Source organism: Corvus hawaiiensis, chromosome 15 (genome assembly GCF_020740725.1).
Source record: "Corvus hawaiiensis isolate bCorHaw1 chromosome 15, bCorHaw1.pri.cur, whole genome shotgun sequence".
NCBI classification, from domain to species: domain Eukaryota; kingdom Metazoa; phylum Chordata; class Aves; order Passeriformes; family Corvidae; genus Corvus; species Corvus hawaiiensis.
Genome location: NC_063227.1, coordinates 18290479 through 18305738, shown reverse-complemented (window position 1 = coordinate 18305738; position 15260 = coordinate 18290479). Strand labels below are relative to the sequence as shown.

General features: G+C 55.3%; 2 protein-coding genes across 2 annotated transcripts; both read right to left on the bottom strand.

The window, feature by feature from the left end:
• Window positions 1–3811: 3811 nt before the first annotated feature.
• LOC125333785 (protocadherin alpha-6-like) lies at window positions 3812–7280 on the bottom strand. The gene has a single exon (XM_048320008.1). The coding sequence runs from the start codon at window positions 7033–7035 to the stop codon at window positions 4486–4488; it is 2550 nt and encodes an 849-aa protein (XP_048175965.1). The 5' UTR covers window positions 7036–7280; the 3' UTR covers window positions 3812–4485.
• A 4218-nt stretch (window positions 7281–11498) lies between these two features.
• Window positions 11499–14394, bottom strand: LOC125333782 (protocadherin alpha-6-like). The gene has a single exon (XM_048320006.1). The coding sequence runs from the start codon at window positions 14108–14110 to the stop codon at window positions 11582–11584; it is 2529 nt and encodes an 842-aa protein (XP_048175963.1). The 5' UTR covers window positions 14111–14394; the 3' UTR covers window positions 11499–11581.
• Window positions 14395–15260: the final 866 nt, after the last annotated feature.

The window sequence follows — 15260 nt, the reverse complement described above, 5'->3', positions numbered from 1 at the left end:
ACCTAAGCACACACTCCCCAGTCCTTCACCAAAGACACAGCCTTGTGTTCTACAAATCATCTCCCTCAGGCAAGACCCTTCCCTGCTAAAGGTCACCCTCATCATTACACATGCCCAGGCCATACCTTGTGCCACTTGCAGAATCTCTTCCACAATACCACAAAACCTTCCATAAGAGTGTCCTAGGTCTTTGCACATCCTCACCTTCCCTTACAATTGGCACAAAGAACATATGGAAGGATATGAAGCCCCTCACTGCCTGGCAGATTCTTCTTGTCTCCATGCACTTCATGGTTTATGCCTTTTCAGCAATCTCTGGTGGAAACACCACTGGACATAAAAACTGAGTTCTTAAGAGCTTTGTGACATAAAGGCATGACAGTTCTCACCCCAGTCCACATGGATTTTGAAGTTCGAGAGAATGAGAGCAAATGCCAAAGCACAAGCGCACCTCATATTATCAACTGGATGGGAGAACTTGTGCCACAGAGAACCAGAGCTGGGGTGCTCTGCAGGGTTTTGTGTGTACATCACAGACATCAGAACGAGCCACCTGTGACAACAGGACGTGTAACTTCTACCAAGGGTAGATTTTCAAGTGCACAGGTATGGGAAGTTGAATGCACAAAAATGACATCCACAGTATCATGTGCCCTTAAATAATTAGCCTGAGGAGGACCAAGGAACCATCATGGAAAGATCAATGGCTGTGGAAGATACTATAGATGCCCACCACTATACAGGGATAGGACGTTGAAGTGCTATCTTCCTAGAAAAATGTTGTCCAAAATAGGAATCAAAAAGTTCTTTGGGAATGTTGGGGTTTTAGTTTAGTCTTAGGTTTTCCTGTTAAAGGAATTTTCTCCCATATGCATGTTGCTAGGGGACAAATAGCTGTACTTAAGAAAGACAAAAAGGGGAGTGGAGCGGGCCTGGCTACTCTTTTGTCTACACCTGGGTGTGGGGAGAGTTCGCTCTGAGCGTCCGGAGAGAGAAGCTGCAGAGAAAGGAGCTGCTGCTGCTTTCTTTTTGGCCGTTCTTTCTTCCTGCTGGAAGCAACACCGGGACCCCAAAAGCCGCTTTCCCTGCCCTGCTGGAGACCGGGCTGTGGCTGCCCTGCCCCGCTGCTGCTTCGAGCTTTCGCTACGCTGTAGCCCTGCTCGCCCTGCCTGCCTGGGCCTCCGTGGTTTTTCCCATCTGGATACATCTCGTCTGCCACCCGGGATTTGCGTTCGTCCCTGCCATTCCAGCCTGCTGTTCCTGAGAGCCCGGGATCGGCTGCCCAGCGGTTTGTGAAGCCTTTGTTCCATCCCTTCCCGGGATCCCAGGGCACCAGAGCCGCGGGTTTCCCGAGCTCGCTCCGGAGCGCCCCCTGCAGCCGCGGGGAAACCATCGCACCTGCCCTGCTCACCGGGAGCCGCCAGCGCCCCTGCCGGCTGCGAGCGGAACTGCACCCGAGGGGAAAGGGCCCGACAGCCGAGAAGGCTGGCACTGGGTTTGTGATTGCTGTTACTGCCATAGTTGTTGTTGTTTTGTTTGACTGGTTATATACATATATATATATATAGTAAAGAACTGTTATTCCTATTTCCCACATCTTTGCCTAAAGGCCCTTGATTTCAAAATATAATAACTTGGAGGGAAAAGGGGTTATATCTGCCACTTCAAGGGGGGCCTCTGCCTTCCTTAGCAGACACCTGTCTTTCAAAACCGAGACAGGGAAATAGTCAGCAGCCTGCACGCCACACCCGTTTTACTGATGCCTTGTCTACCTCAGGCAGGCAGCAGCACCAGGGACTGTCTTTGGTGGAAAATATTCATAACCTCAAAGGACATGATGGGCATTAAACTACCATGGAATTAACTCAATACCCAGAAGGCCTTCAACTCCATACCCTTAGGATCCCAGGAATGGATCTTAGGAAGGAAAACTGTGCCCATCCTGCCTCGTAATTTTCTTTAGGCATCCTCCATTCCCACTCTGGGACGTGTTCTCAAGACAGGAACGTCATCTCATATTCTTGTCTTCTTATGACATGGCCCATGGTCTTCCCAAGGATTTCCAGTTCCCACAGACTGGAAGGTCCCACTTCATATTGTGACATGATCAGGGCCTACTCAGTGCCACTGCCATGTTCACCTCACAATCTTCCCTGGGTTCCCCGATCTCAGATGGAAACATTACCCACTTTGGAGAATACTATTTATAGAGGTGATGTCAGGACAACTCTAAAGGCAATGGCCACTGACTGCATGCTGTGAAATACCAACCCAAATGCTGAAAAATTCATCAGTGCCAACAATGATACCTACAGCACAGGAAAATGTGGTGTTGGGTATGGGTTGAATTTTGGGGGTTGTAGGGTTTTTTCTTTGGAAAAGAGGATTTCCAGGGGTTCTTTAAGGTTGTGGCTGTTGATGCAAATATTAACATAACATGAAAACAGGACAGTGTATGGTCATGCCATCTCACTGGACAATCCACCTGCAATCCACTTCAGAAAGGCAAGACAAGATAAACAAAACATATACTTCAGGTCATGGTCCTCTGCCTACATACTTGCTACTGGTGAGTAAAAACATACTTGGAGAAAGAACATAGGAAAAGTGTTCAAGGACTTCCCTGATTTCATAATGACTGTGGTGAGCCAACCAATTACACCACGAGGAGAGAGAACAGTGAAGTCACAACTGTCATCTTGCGTGACATCTCTCATGGAGGAGAGTTAAAGAGGAGGACAGACTTCTTCATAAGAAACATTAACAGCATGATCAGCAGGCAGCAACAGTAACAGCACAGTAAATAGTACCTAGAGGACTGTCTCATGACATGGTCCGTGGTATTCCCAAGGACCTCCAATTCCATCAGACAAATCTCACTTCTCAAAGTCAGCCTTAGTATCAGAAATGGCCAGGGCCTGCAGTGCCACAGCCACATTCACCTCTGCAACATGTCACTGTCTCCTTTACCTCCACAGGGCTCACTGCAGCTTTTGCAGACCATTGCCAGCAATGAGAGCACCATAAAAAAAATACAGATGGTATCATACAGACCATGTCCAGCACTCTACTCTTTCTAAAGGTGATGTCAGAATAACTCCAAATGGCAATGGCATTGATTTCACGTCATGATAGAAGAACTCAATCATTGAAAAGCACCCCAGTGTAAAGGATTATATTGTTTCTGTAGGAGAATCCATGTTTCAGGTTTTGTTATCAGGGATTTTGATGCTTGCTTGCTTGGTTGAGTTTATTCTTTATTGGTAACTTTCCAGGGCTTTTGAAAGACATGGCTCCTCATACAAATATGCCAAAAATATCATAACAAGCCAGTGTACGTCACGGCAATTCTCTGGCCACGAATGCAAGTCTACAACTGTTTTCATCAATGAGAACACCAAAAAACCCATACACTGTATTCAGCAGACTCCCTGACGTTGACCTTTCATGTTTTCTAATGCTTCAGCTACACTGGATGGAAATCTTACACACCTGGCAGTTCTGTTACTCACCTGAAATATTAGACATCTATTTGTAGATGTGGCGTTAGGATATCTCTAATGACAATAGGCAATGATTTCATGCTCTGAGACAATAATCCAAATACTGGCGATCACAGCACAGTAAGGGAAAACATCTATACAGATGTATTTATGTGGTATTTAAGAGATTGTTTCTGGGTAATTCATGACTATGTCAATGCTGATACAAATATTGAAAGAACATCATAACACGCCAGTGTCAATTTCCAGCCATGAATGGAAGAAAACAGAATAATTTGTGGGGCACGGGGATGTGGGAAAAAAATTCCTTTCTTACACTAACTTTGAATCAACAGCCTCTGCATGAACGGTTTATACTACTATCTAGAGAAGCAACATGCTAGGAAAAGAACATGGGAAAAGTCCAATAAAGCCTTCCCAAGTATCATATTCAGTCTGCTGGAAGAATCAACAGGGAAAAAAACTACACCATGGAGAGAGAAAACCTTGAAGCCTCAATTGTCACCTTTCATCATGTCACTTTCAGAGGAGAGGAAGAGCACCCACTTTTCGACAATGCTGATACCAGCACGGTCAGCAATCAGCAAAGGCAGTTAAGTGCTGCATAGTGCCTGGGGGACTGTCACCACTACAGCCTGCGTGTCTTCACCTCCTTCAGCAAGCTCAGGTTAATATGCTACACAACAACAAGCAAAAGCGTGGTCTGCAGAGCTGACATCTCGGAAAACCTATTATCACCATAAATAGTGATTTCTTTCTACGGGAGAGCAAACATAGTAGAGAACAAGTCGCATTCGGGGCAGCAAACCTAAGCTACGGTCCGATAACAGCAGCGGGATGAAGACATTTCCCCAACTCAGTAAAAACTGAGGGGCTCCGTCAAGGACGCGGCGGCAGATACAAATGTGCCGTTCAGATTTTTAAGACTCAGCCAAGATTACACGGCCCTCAGGCCGTGGGGGCGGAGCGCGGCTACAACCAGCTAAACCCAGCTACAACCCAGGGGGCGGGAGAGACTTGGCAGAGGGGGAAGAGAAAGAATAGAGGCGAGCAAGGCGCTGCCACTGACCGTGTCCAGGAGAGCGGAGGGCTCCGGCTGCGTGTCCTTGGCCGCGGGGCCGGGCGGCGGCGGAGGGAAGTTGGGGCTGAAAACCATGAGGTCGCTCTTGCCCGCGCCGTCCGCCACGCACAGGCTCCGGCTGTGGCGCTGCGAGTACGACCAGCTGCCCACTTCGCTGGCGCACACGAGCGTCGTGGGCCCGGGCCCCGACAGCACGGCCGCCCGCGGCGCCCAGCGCGACGCCCCGTACAGCACCACGGCCAGCAGGAACAGGCTCGACACCGCGCAGATGGCCACCACCAGCCACACGTTCGTCGCCGCACTCGCCGCACCAGCGCCCATCTCCGCGCCCGCCGCCGACCGCGACGACGACGACGACGATCCCGCGGCCGCGGCCAGCGCCGCCTCGGCGGCCTCCACCAGCGACACGCTGAGCGTGGCCGTGGCCGAGCGCGCCGGCTCGCCGTGGTCGCGCACCACGATCAGCAGCCGCTGGCGAGGGCCGTCCGCCTCCTCCAGCGCCCGCGCCGTGCTCACCTCGCCGCTGTAGAGCCCCACGCGGAACGGGCCCTTGCCCCGCGGCTCCCACAGCTCGTAGCGCAGCCACGCGTTGTAGCCCGAGTCGGCGTCCACGGCGCGGATCTTCGCCACCACCTGCCCCGCCGGCGCCCCCCACGCCGCCCACGCCCACAGCGTGCCCGACACCGACACCGAGCCCGCCGCCGCCGCCGCCGCCGCCTCGCCCGCCACGCCGCCCGCCTCCGGCGCCGAGCCCGCAGGCGGCAGCAGCGCCGGCGCGTTGTCGTTCTCGTCCAGCACGAACAGCTGCACCGTGGCGTTGCCGCACAGCGGCGGCTCGCCCGCGTCCACCGCATGCACCTCGAACTGCAGCACCTGCAGCTCCTCGTAGTCCAAGGGCTGCAGCGCCCACAGACGCCCGCTCTCCGCGTCCACCGACACGTAGCTCGACGCCGGACGCCACCCGCCGCCCACGCCGCCCTCCCACACCGAGTAGCTCACGCGCCCGTTGCCCGCCTCGTCCGGGTCCCGCGCCCACAGCCGCGCCAGCTCCGCGCCCGCCGCGTTGTTCTCCCGCGCCAGCACCGTGTACACGGCCTGCGCGAACGCCGGCGCGTTGTCGTTCACGTCCGACACCGCCACCCGCAGCCCGCGCCTGCCGCGCAGCGCCGGCGCCCCGCCGTCCTCCGCACGCACCTCCACCTCGTACTCCGACACCCGCTCCCGGTCCAGCGCCTCGCGCAGCACCAGCGAGTACGAGCCCGCGAACGTCGCCTCCAGACCGAACGGCGACGCCGGCCACACCCAGCACCGCACGCGACCGTTCGCCCCCGAGTCCCGGTCCGACACGCTCAGCAGGGCCACCACCGTCCCCACCGACGCGTCCTCCGGCACCGGCACCGACAGCGACGTCACCCACACCTCCGGCGCGTTGTCGTTCACGTCCAGCACCTCCAGCTCCACTCGGCAGTGGCCCGACAGCGGGGGTGTCCCTCGGTCCTTGGCTTCAATACGGAAATCAAATACATTGACTTCTTCGAAGTCCAGGGCTGCTGTGAGATGAATCTCCCCTGTATTCGGATTGATGGAAATCACATCTCTTCCACTCGGGGGAATGAAGTTCGTCACGGTATAGGTCACCTCACTGTTAATACCCTCGTCCGCATCCGTTGCGTTCACACGCGTCACCAGCGTCCCCACCTCAGCGCTCTCCGGTAGCTGCACTTTATACACTGACTGGTTGAACTGAGGCGCGTTGTCGTTCACATCCAGCACCGAGATCACCAGCTCCATTGTTCCTGTCAGAGACGGCCGGCCCCCGTCACTCGCCGTCAGCAACAACCGGTGAACGGGAATCGTCTCGCGGTCCAGAGATTTCGTTAAAACAAGTTCGGGTTCAGTATTTCGCTCACTCGATTTTTGTAAATCCAGAGAGAAGTGCTCGCTGGGGCTGAGTGTATAGGAGAGCTGCGCGTTCGCTCCGATATCCGCATCCGACGCGCCCTCCAGCGGGAAACGAGACCCCGGCAGAGTGGTGAATTCCGCGATGCTGAGGTTTTTCCGGGCGGCGGGGAAGATGGGGGCATTGTCGTTGATGTCGGTGACCTCCAGCTGCACATGGAAGACGCGCAGCGGCCGCTCCACCAGCACCTCCAGCCGCAGCGCGCACGGCGCGCTCTTGCCGCACAGCTCCTCTCGGTCGAGCCGCGAGCTCACCAGCAGCGCGCCGCTCGCCCCGCTCACCTCCACGCTCGCCCGCCGGCCCTGCGCCACCAGCCGCAGCCGCCGCGCCTCCGCCTCGCCCGCCTCCAGGCCCAGGTCCTGCGCCAGACGGCCCACCACCGTGCCGGCCTTGGCTTCCTCCGGCACCGAGTACCGCACCTGCCCGCCCGACAGCGCCCAGGCCGCCTGCAGCACCAGCACCCGCACCACCGCACAACAACGCTCCCCCATCGCCGCCGCCGCCGCCGCCGCCTGTGCCGCTCTGGCTGCCGGCCCCGGCACGGGCCCCGCACGGCTCCCCGCCGCCGCCCGGACGCACCGGCTCTGCTGCCCGGCCCGCGCCGCCCCCCCGCGCTCACAGCCGGGCTCTCCGCCGCACCGGGGCGGAGCCGCCGAGACGCCGTTCCTGAGCCTGCAGCGACACCGTGCGCTGCTCCGCCGCCTCACACGCTCCGCCACAGCGCCCGCGCCTCCGCTCCGTCATGGCCATCTCCTCTGCCGTGTCTTCCAAAAGTGCTCCTTTTTTATTTTATCCTTTGGGCTTTTTTTCCACTGCTCTCTTCTTTATCCCTTCTGGTATTTCGCCAGTCGCCTCCGGCGCCGCGCGGTAAACAAAAGAATTCGGATCCACCAACTCTAATTACGTGGCATCAACGCCGGAGCACTGGATTCTAATCCAGGCAGAGGCTGGTGGGAACCAGCTCCGGTCGGGAGTTAGGGGCAACGTCGGTGCGTAATCCTATTTTCATATTTCTTCTCTTTGTAATTTTCCATTCTTAATCATCACCTTTTGTTATTCCTTCCTAGCATCTTCTTTCTGGTTTTCTTTCTCTTCTTCCTTTCCTTTTTTCCCTCCTTTATCCACTTCCTCCCTTTTTGTGTAGAGTAGAAGTGTCGGTGACATGCCAGTAAACTCAATTACAGTTTCTTCCTTGCTCTCTATCTACTCCTTTCTTGCATGCTTCCAATTTTCTTCCATTTCCATCCTCTCTTCATTTTTCCCTTACCAAGCAGGGAGTAATCTTACCATGTCTATGACATTCTCGACTTGGTGTAGGGACATATTCTTTGGCAAAGGCTCTCCTTCCTCTTCCCTTCTGCCCTCCATCTCTTCAGAGAAGTAAAAATCTTCCTGCTTTCCTTCTGTCCATGCACTCACAACTTCCCCATTTTCCAGGATAAAGGCCAGACACTTCAGCCTCCAGTACTCTCAAGGATGCAGCAATAACACAGCAAGGCAATCACACGCCAAAGAACAGCTCCTGTGTATCAGAACAGGTTCCACCACTCTCTGACACAAAAGGTGAAGCCACAGCTACTGAGACATCTGTGCAAGCAAGCCTGAAAGAGTCCAAACAACTCAGGGGAGTTTCTCCTTCAGGAACTCAAAGCTGACACAGCCCAGCACGACAATGCTCCATAAAAACTTTAAAAAGCACTGCGCAACCACTGGTCCTGAGCACTCTTCATGTATCTCGATGCTTCCTGACTCGTTTTCTACCTGTCAGGTTTATGCCTTCCCATTAAGGCACGAATGCACTGCCACAACAACACACCCAGAACCTCAGTATCTCCGAGCATTGCTCCCCACAGAAAAACTCCCAACCATTCGCAGGATGCCCCTGTCACACAGTCAAACAAAATGCACCGAGGTAACACCACGGCATTGGCACTAAGAACATCCCCGTGACTCCCAACACAGCCACTCCCTGAGGTGGAGTGCGGTCCCTCCTCCATTCCCAGTGGCTGCCACCCACCCACCTGTGCCTGGAAGCTGCAGGGAACAGACAATGATGCTTTGTTTGTCCCATAGGGTCAACATTGTGATGATTCAACATGAAGATGGCAAAACTGAAGAGGACCTGGAGAACCTGTCTCAGACACATCCACTTCAGGTGAGTGACTTACCTGTGGCATGACTGGTTCCTTCTTCAGAAAAGAAACATCCTCAGGGAGGGAAATTGGTTTAAAGGGATATTTGCCCTTAACATTATCAGTATTTCTGGGGAAGCTGGACATAAAAAAAATTACTCAAGTTTGGCAAAAACTGAACAGAATGCAGTGCCCATAATGTATTTCTATCAGAATGGTGGATGGAAGCTGACTTCTGAACTGCAGACAATTCTCTCAAAATTAAACTTAGCTCACGCAGAAAAAGCCGTTCCCTGCTGATGGAAAACCACTCAGCATCTGACACCTGACAGCTGCCAAAATTCAGCAGTCTGCGTTTCATACACAGTTACCAAAACATAGCCACTATGAAAGGAAAAAAAGCCAAACAATAAAAAGCCTACGCAAAAAATTAAAAGGTTGGGCAGGTCTGATTAGAGAGGAGAAAAGGAAAACAAAATGTTCCATTCCACTTTATTGAAATGCAAGTTAAGGCAACATCTTGAATACAAGACCAATCCTTCCCCTCTCTAGCAAGACTAAGAGCAAAGGTAATCAAGGAAACGCTCACAGAAGGCACGGCAGCATGATCCAAATTTCAAAAGCTTCTCTTTGACCAACAACATTCCACATCAAACCCAAGTAATTAAAGGCACGCAGGGCAGAGGTCTCCACAAGCAGCAATACCAGAAAGAACAACACTGCCCTAAGATATGCAGAACCTCTGGGTGTCCTGAGAGGATCCCAGGAGAGCAGCACTGTGTGGTGGGACCCTCCTCGCGATATTCCACTGTAATCATCTGTCTTACACCCTGGGAACTGGGATCTCCACTATTAAGCAGACATTCTCCATTTCCTCCCCAATGATGTACTCAAATCCTCCCCTTCCCTCACGCCTGGCACAGAGAATATGATGTAGAGTGCTGCAAATCCATTCTGTGACTCTTGGACTCTTCCCACATGCCAGGATGCTTTGTGTCTTTTCAGCAATTTCAAATACAAATCGAGTTCTTAAAGGTTTTGTGATTAGAGTCACGAACAGTTCTCATCCCAGTCCCCACAGATCTTCTCCTTCAAGAGCTCACACCAAAAGATGAAGCACAAGTGCACTCAAAATGACAACTGGGTGAGAGAATTTCTGCAATAGAACCCAGGGCTGGGCTGCTCTGTACATGAGGATGTTTGGTGTGTACAATCCAGACACCAGAATGAGCCGTGTGTGATAACAGCACACACCATCTCTTCCCACACTGACTCTGCAAGAGCACAGGAAGGGGAAGAAAAGCTCAACAAGATTACACCCACCCCCTCAACTGCCATGAAAATCGTGTCTGAAGAGGAGCACAGACCCACCACGGCAAGAGCTGTGGGAGCTGGTATAAACGCCCTACAATACACATGGAAAGCAGTTTGAAGTGCTACCCTCCCACAACAACACTCCCAAAGCAGCAGCAGCAGCAGCAAAAACCTTCAGGAGTCTGAATGTTACCAACTCTTATCCAGCACATTCCACATGTCAGGCCAGCGGCAGCACAAGGAACTGTCTCTGATGGGAGATATTCATAACCTCAAAGGACTCTGTGGCCATTTCAATAGCACATATTATCTCAAGATCCAGAAGGCCTCCAACTTCACACCCTTGGAACTTGGGAAAGGATCCTGGGCAGAAACACTCTGTGCCCATCCTGGCTCCTGCTTTCCTCTAAGTATCCTCCATTCCCCAGTCTGAAACAGTTATTCTCCAGAAAAGGACATCATTTCCATTCCTCTCCTCTTACAACATGACCCATTCTCTTAAAAATTATTCCAGGTTCCCTCAGACAAGTCCTCCCAGTGCTCAAGGTCACCATTCACATCAGGACATAGTCAGACCCTACTCAGTGTCACTGCCACATTCACCTCTGTGACAAGGCATAATTTGCTTCCCCTACCTCAGGAATCAGTTTGACTTCTGCTTACCCTTCCCACCAATGAGAGCACTGTAAAACACACACAGGTGGCATCACATACATGGTCTGGCAGACTCTGCAGCTGCACCTTGAGCTCTGGCAGTGTTACAGATCTGACACCAATATTTTCTATACAGGACTGCTCTCATGGCAATGGACACTGATGTCTTGCTGAGAGAGACCAAGCAACGTGGTGATGAACACACCAATACAACAGATATCTACTGTGTAGAAAAAATTGGTAGTAGAATTTTTTTTGTCGTTGTTGTTTAGAAGAGGAATTGCAAGGAAGTTGTAAAGGTGTTCCAAATGTAAATATTGAAAAAACATGTCAACACAAGGTCAGGGTCCATCAAGCCACCTCTCCAGCCAGGAATGCAAGTTAACAACTGCAGCTAACAAAAACTGGGCGCGAAACAAAACATGAAAAGACCACAATGCCTTCCCAGTTTTAATAATGACGTGGGAACACAAGTCCAATTGGTCACCTTGCCTCGCATCGCTTGTAGAGGACACATGACAGAACGTGAGGGCACAGAAGAAACCACATGTGATACCACCACAGTCAGCAAAGGCAATGAGGAGGTACATAGCACTTGGGGGACTGTCACCATCACAGCCTGTCCTGCACACCTTCAGCAAGCTCGTGTGGAAAATCTACACAACCAGCAAGCAGGAGCGTTGTCTCCAAAACGGAAACCTCCAGGCATCACAGGACAGCTCCCATGGCAACCAGCAGTGATTTCATTCTAGGGCGGAACAATTCACATCCACACCAGCAAATCTCAGGGGTCTACACAAAGAGGTTACCGCACTACACTTACCCGGCAACGACGAGGCAGCAGATACAAAGGTGCAATTAACACCCAATACAATTAACTTAAGCACCCATCGCCCTCAGGCCGAGAAGGCGGAGCCCAGCTAATAGCAGAGCCAGGTTAGGAAATGAGAGAGAAGGGACAAAGGGAAAGACAAAGAGTAGAGGCGAGCAAGGCGGTGCCACTGACCGTGTCCAGGAGAGCGGAGGGCTCCGGCTGCGTGTCCTTGGCCGCGGGGCCGGGCGGCGGCGGAGGGAAGTTGGGGCTGAAAACCATGAGGTCGCTCTTGCCCGCGCCGTCCGCCACGCACAGGCTCCGGCTGTGGCGCTGCGAGTACGACCAGCTGCCCACTTCGCTGGCGCACACGAGCGTCGTGGGCCCGGGCCCCGACAGCACGGCCGCCCGCGGCGCCCAGCGCGACGCCCCGTACAGCACCACGGCCAGCAGGAACAGGCTCGACACCGCGCAGATGGCCACCACCAGCCACACGTTCGTCGCCGCACTCGCCGCACCAGCGCCCATCTCCGCGCCCGCCGCCGACCGCGACGACGACGACGACGATCCCGCGGCCGCGGCCAGCGCCGCCTCGGCGGCCTCCACCAGCGACACGCTGAGCGTGGCCGTGGCCGAGCGCGCCGGCTCGCCGTGGTCGCGCACCACGATCAGCAGCCGCTGGCGAGGGCCGTCCGCCTCCTCCAGCGCCCGCGCCGTGCTCACCTCGCCGCTGTAGAGCCCCACGCGGAACGGGCCCTTGCCCCGCGGCTCCCACAGCTCGTAGCGCAGCCACGCGTTGTAGCCCGAGTCGGCGTCCACGGCGCGGATCTTCGCCACCACCTGCCCCGCCGGCGCCCCCCACGCCGCCCACGCCCACAGCGTGCCCGACACCGACACCCAGCCCGCCGCCGCCGCCGCCGCCTCGCCCGCCACGCCGCCCGCCTCCGGCGCCGAGCCCGCAGGCGGCAGCAGCGCCGGCGCGTTGTCGTTCTCGTCCAGCACGAACAGCTGCACCGTGGCGTTGCCGCACAGCGGCGGCTCGCCCGCGTCCACCGCACGCACCTCGAACTGCAGCACCTGCAGCTCCTCGTAGTCCAAGGGCTGCAGCGCCCACAGACGCCCGCTCTCCGCGTCCACCGACACGTAGCTCGACGCCGGACGCCACCCGCCGCCCACGCCGCCCTCCCACACCGAGTAGCTCACGCGCCCGTTGCCCGCCTCGTCCGGGTCCCGCGCCCACAGCCGCGCCAGCTCCGCGCCCGCCGCGTTGTTCTCCCGCGCCAGCACCGTGTACACGGCCTGCGCGAACGCCGGCGCGTTGTCGTTCACGTCCGACACCGCCACCCGCAGCCCGCGCCTGCCGCGCAGCGCCGGCGCCCCGCCGTCCTCCGCACGCACCTCCACCTCGTACTCCGACACCCGCTCCCGGTCCAGCGCCTCGCGCAGCACCAGCGAGTACGAGCCCGCGAACGTCGCCTCCAGACCGAACGGCGACGCCGGCCACACCCAGCACCGCACGCGACCGTTCGCCCCCGAGTCCCGGTCCGACACGCTCAGCAGGGCCACCACCGTCCCCACCGACGCGTCCTCCGGCACCGGCACCGACAGCGACGTCACCCACACCTCCGGCGCGTTGTCGTTCACATCCAGAACCTCCAGTACTAACTTGCAGTGGCCTGACAGCGGAGGTGTCCCTTTATCCCTTGCTTCAATACGGAAATTAAATATACTGACTTCTTCAAAGTCCAGGGCTGCTGTGAGGTGAATTTCACCGGTATTCGGATTGACGGAAATCACATCTCTTCCACTCGGGGGAATGCAGTTCGTCACGGTATAGGTCACCTCACTGTTAATACCCGCGTCCGCATCCGTTGCGTTCACACGCGTCACCAGCGTCCCCACCTCAGCGCTCTCCGGTAGCTGCACTTTATACACTGACTGGTTGAACTGAGGCGCGTTATCGTTCACATCCAGCACCGAGATCACCAGCTCCATGGTGCCCGTCAGAGACGGCCGGCCCCCGTCACTCGCCGTCAGCACCAACCGGTGAACGGGAATCGTCTCGCGGTCCAGAGATTTCGTTAAAACAAGTTCGGGTTCAATATTTCCCTCATTCGATTTTTGTAAATCCAGAGAGAAGTGCTCGCTGGGGCTGAGTGTATAGGAGAGCTGCGCGTTCGCTCCGATATCCGCATCCGACGCGCCCTCCAGCGGGAAACGAGACCCCGGCAGAGTGGTCCATTCCGCGATGCTGAGGTTTCTGCGGGCGGCGGGGAAGACGGGGGCATTGTCGTTGATGTCGGTGACCTCCAGCTGCACATGGAAGACGCGCAGCGGCCGCTCCACCAGCACCTCCAGCCGCAGCGCGCACGGCGCGCTCTTGCCGCACAGCTCCTCCCGGTCGAGCCGCGAGCTCACCAGCAGCGCGCCGCTCGCCCCGCTCACCTCCACGCTCGCCCGCCGGCCCTGCGCCACCAGCCGCAGCCGCCGCGCCTCCGCCTCGCCCGCCTCCAGGCCCAGGTCCTGCGCCAGACGGCCCACCACCGTGCCGGCCTTGGCTTCCTCCGGCACCGAGTACCGCACCTGCCCGCCCGACAGCGCCCAGGCCGCCTGCAGCACCAGCACCCGCACCACCGCACAACAACGCTCCCCCATCGCCGCCGCCGCCGCCGCCTGTGCCGCTCTGGCTGCCGGCCCCGGCACGGGCCCCGCACGGCTCCCCGCCGCCGCCCGGACGCACCGGCTCTGCTGCCCGGCCCGCGCCGCCCCCCCGCGCTCACAGCCGGGCTCTCCGCCGCACCGGGGCGGAGCCGCCGAGACGCCGTTCCTGAGCCTGCAGCGACACCGTGCGCTGCTCCGCCGCCTCACACGCTCCGCCACAGCGCCCGCGCCTCCGCTCCGTCATGGCCATCTCCTCTGCCGTGTCTTCCTACCGTAGTCCAATTTCTTTCTCCCTTTGTCTCTTTTGTCTTTCCTTCTTCTTCTTCTTTCTTCCTTTCTCTTCCTGCTTTAGCCTTCTCTATTTTATCAGTTATCTTTTCTTCTTTTTTTTCTTTCTGTTCTACTTCCCTTTCTTCTTTCTTCTCTTTGTTCTCGTTTCCGTCCTCGCCGTGCCATGCCCTCTCGTTTACTCCCCCTTCCCTTCTCTTTCGATCCTTCTCTCTTCCTTAACCCGCTGGTTTATCGTTAGTTGCCTCCGGCGCCGCGGTGGAGATCATCAAAACAGGAGCGATCAGCGCTAATTACGGGACATCAGCGCCGCATGCGGTGCTATGAACAAGGAGGACGTTTCCAGAGACCAACTCCGTTCCGCATCTAGAGGTAATTTCGGTGCGTTTTGGTAATCTCGTCTTCTTCTCCCCGTCCTTTCTTCTTTGCTAATTTACGGATATATATTCCTTCTTGGCTTTCTCCTTTATTCCTGTATTCTTCTGCTGTATATTTTGTGCACTCTTGTCATCTAATCTATGTTTCTTCCTATTTTCTTGTCTTTGTAATCTTTTTTGCTTCCTTTATTTCTTCCTTTCTCACATTCCTTTCTTTCTGTGTACAGTGATACCGACAATGACATGTCACTAAAGTAGTTCATGGTTTCTTCCTTTCTCTCTCTCTTCCCATTTATTGCTTCATTCTTCTCTTCTCCTTTTTTTTTTTTTCTGCATTATTCCTTCCTTCCTTCTCATAGTCTTCCTTTCCCTCGATTCCTTCTCTTCTTCTCTTTTTGGCTCTCCTTTATCTTTTTAACCAACTAATTTTTCATATGATTACATCACTCTCGACATGGAGTGCGGACTCTTTTGGCAAG

Bases quoted from the DNA above. Each gene is read 5' to 3' on its own strand.
- LOC125333785 (XM_048320008.1), bottom strand. From the start codon at position 7,035: ATGGGGGAGCGTTGTTGTGCGGTGGTGCGGGTGCTGGTGCTGCAGGCG.
- LOC125333782 (XM_048320006.1), bottom strand. From the start codon at position 14,110: ATGGGGGAGCGTTGTTGTGCGGTGGTGCGGGTGCTGGTGCTGCAGGCG.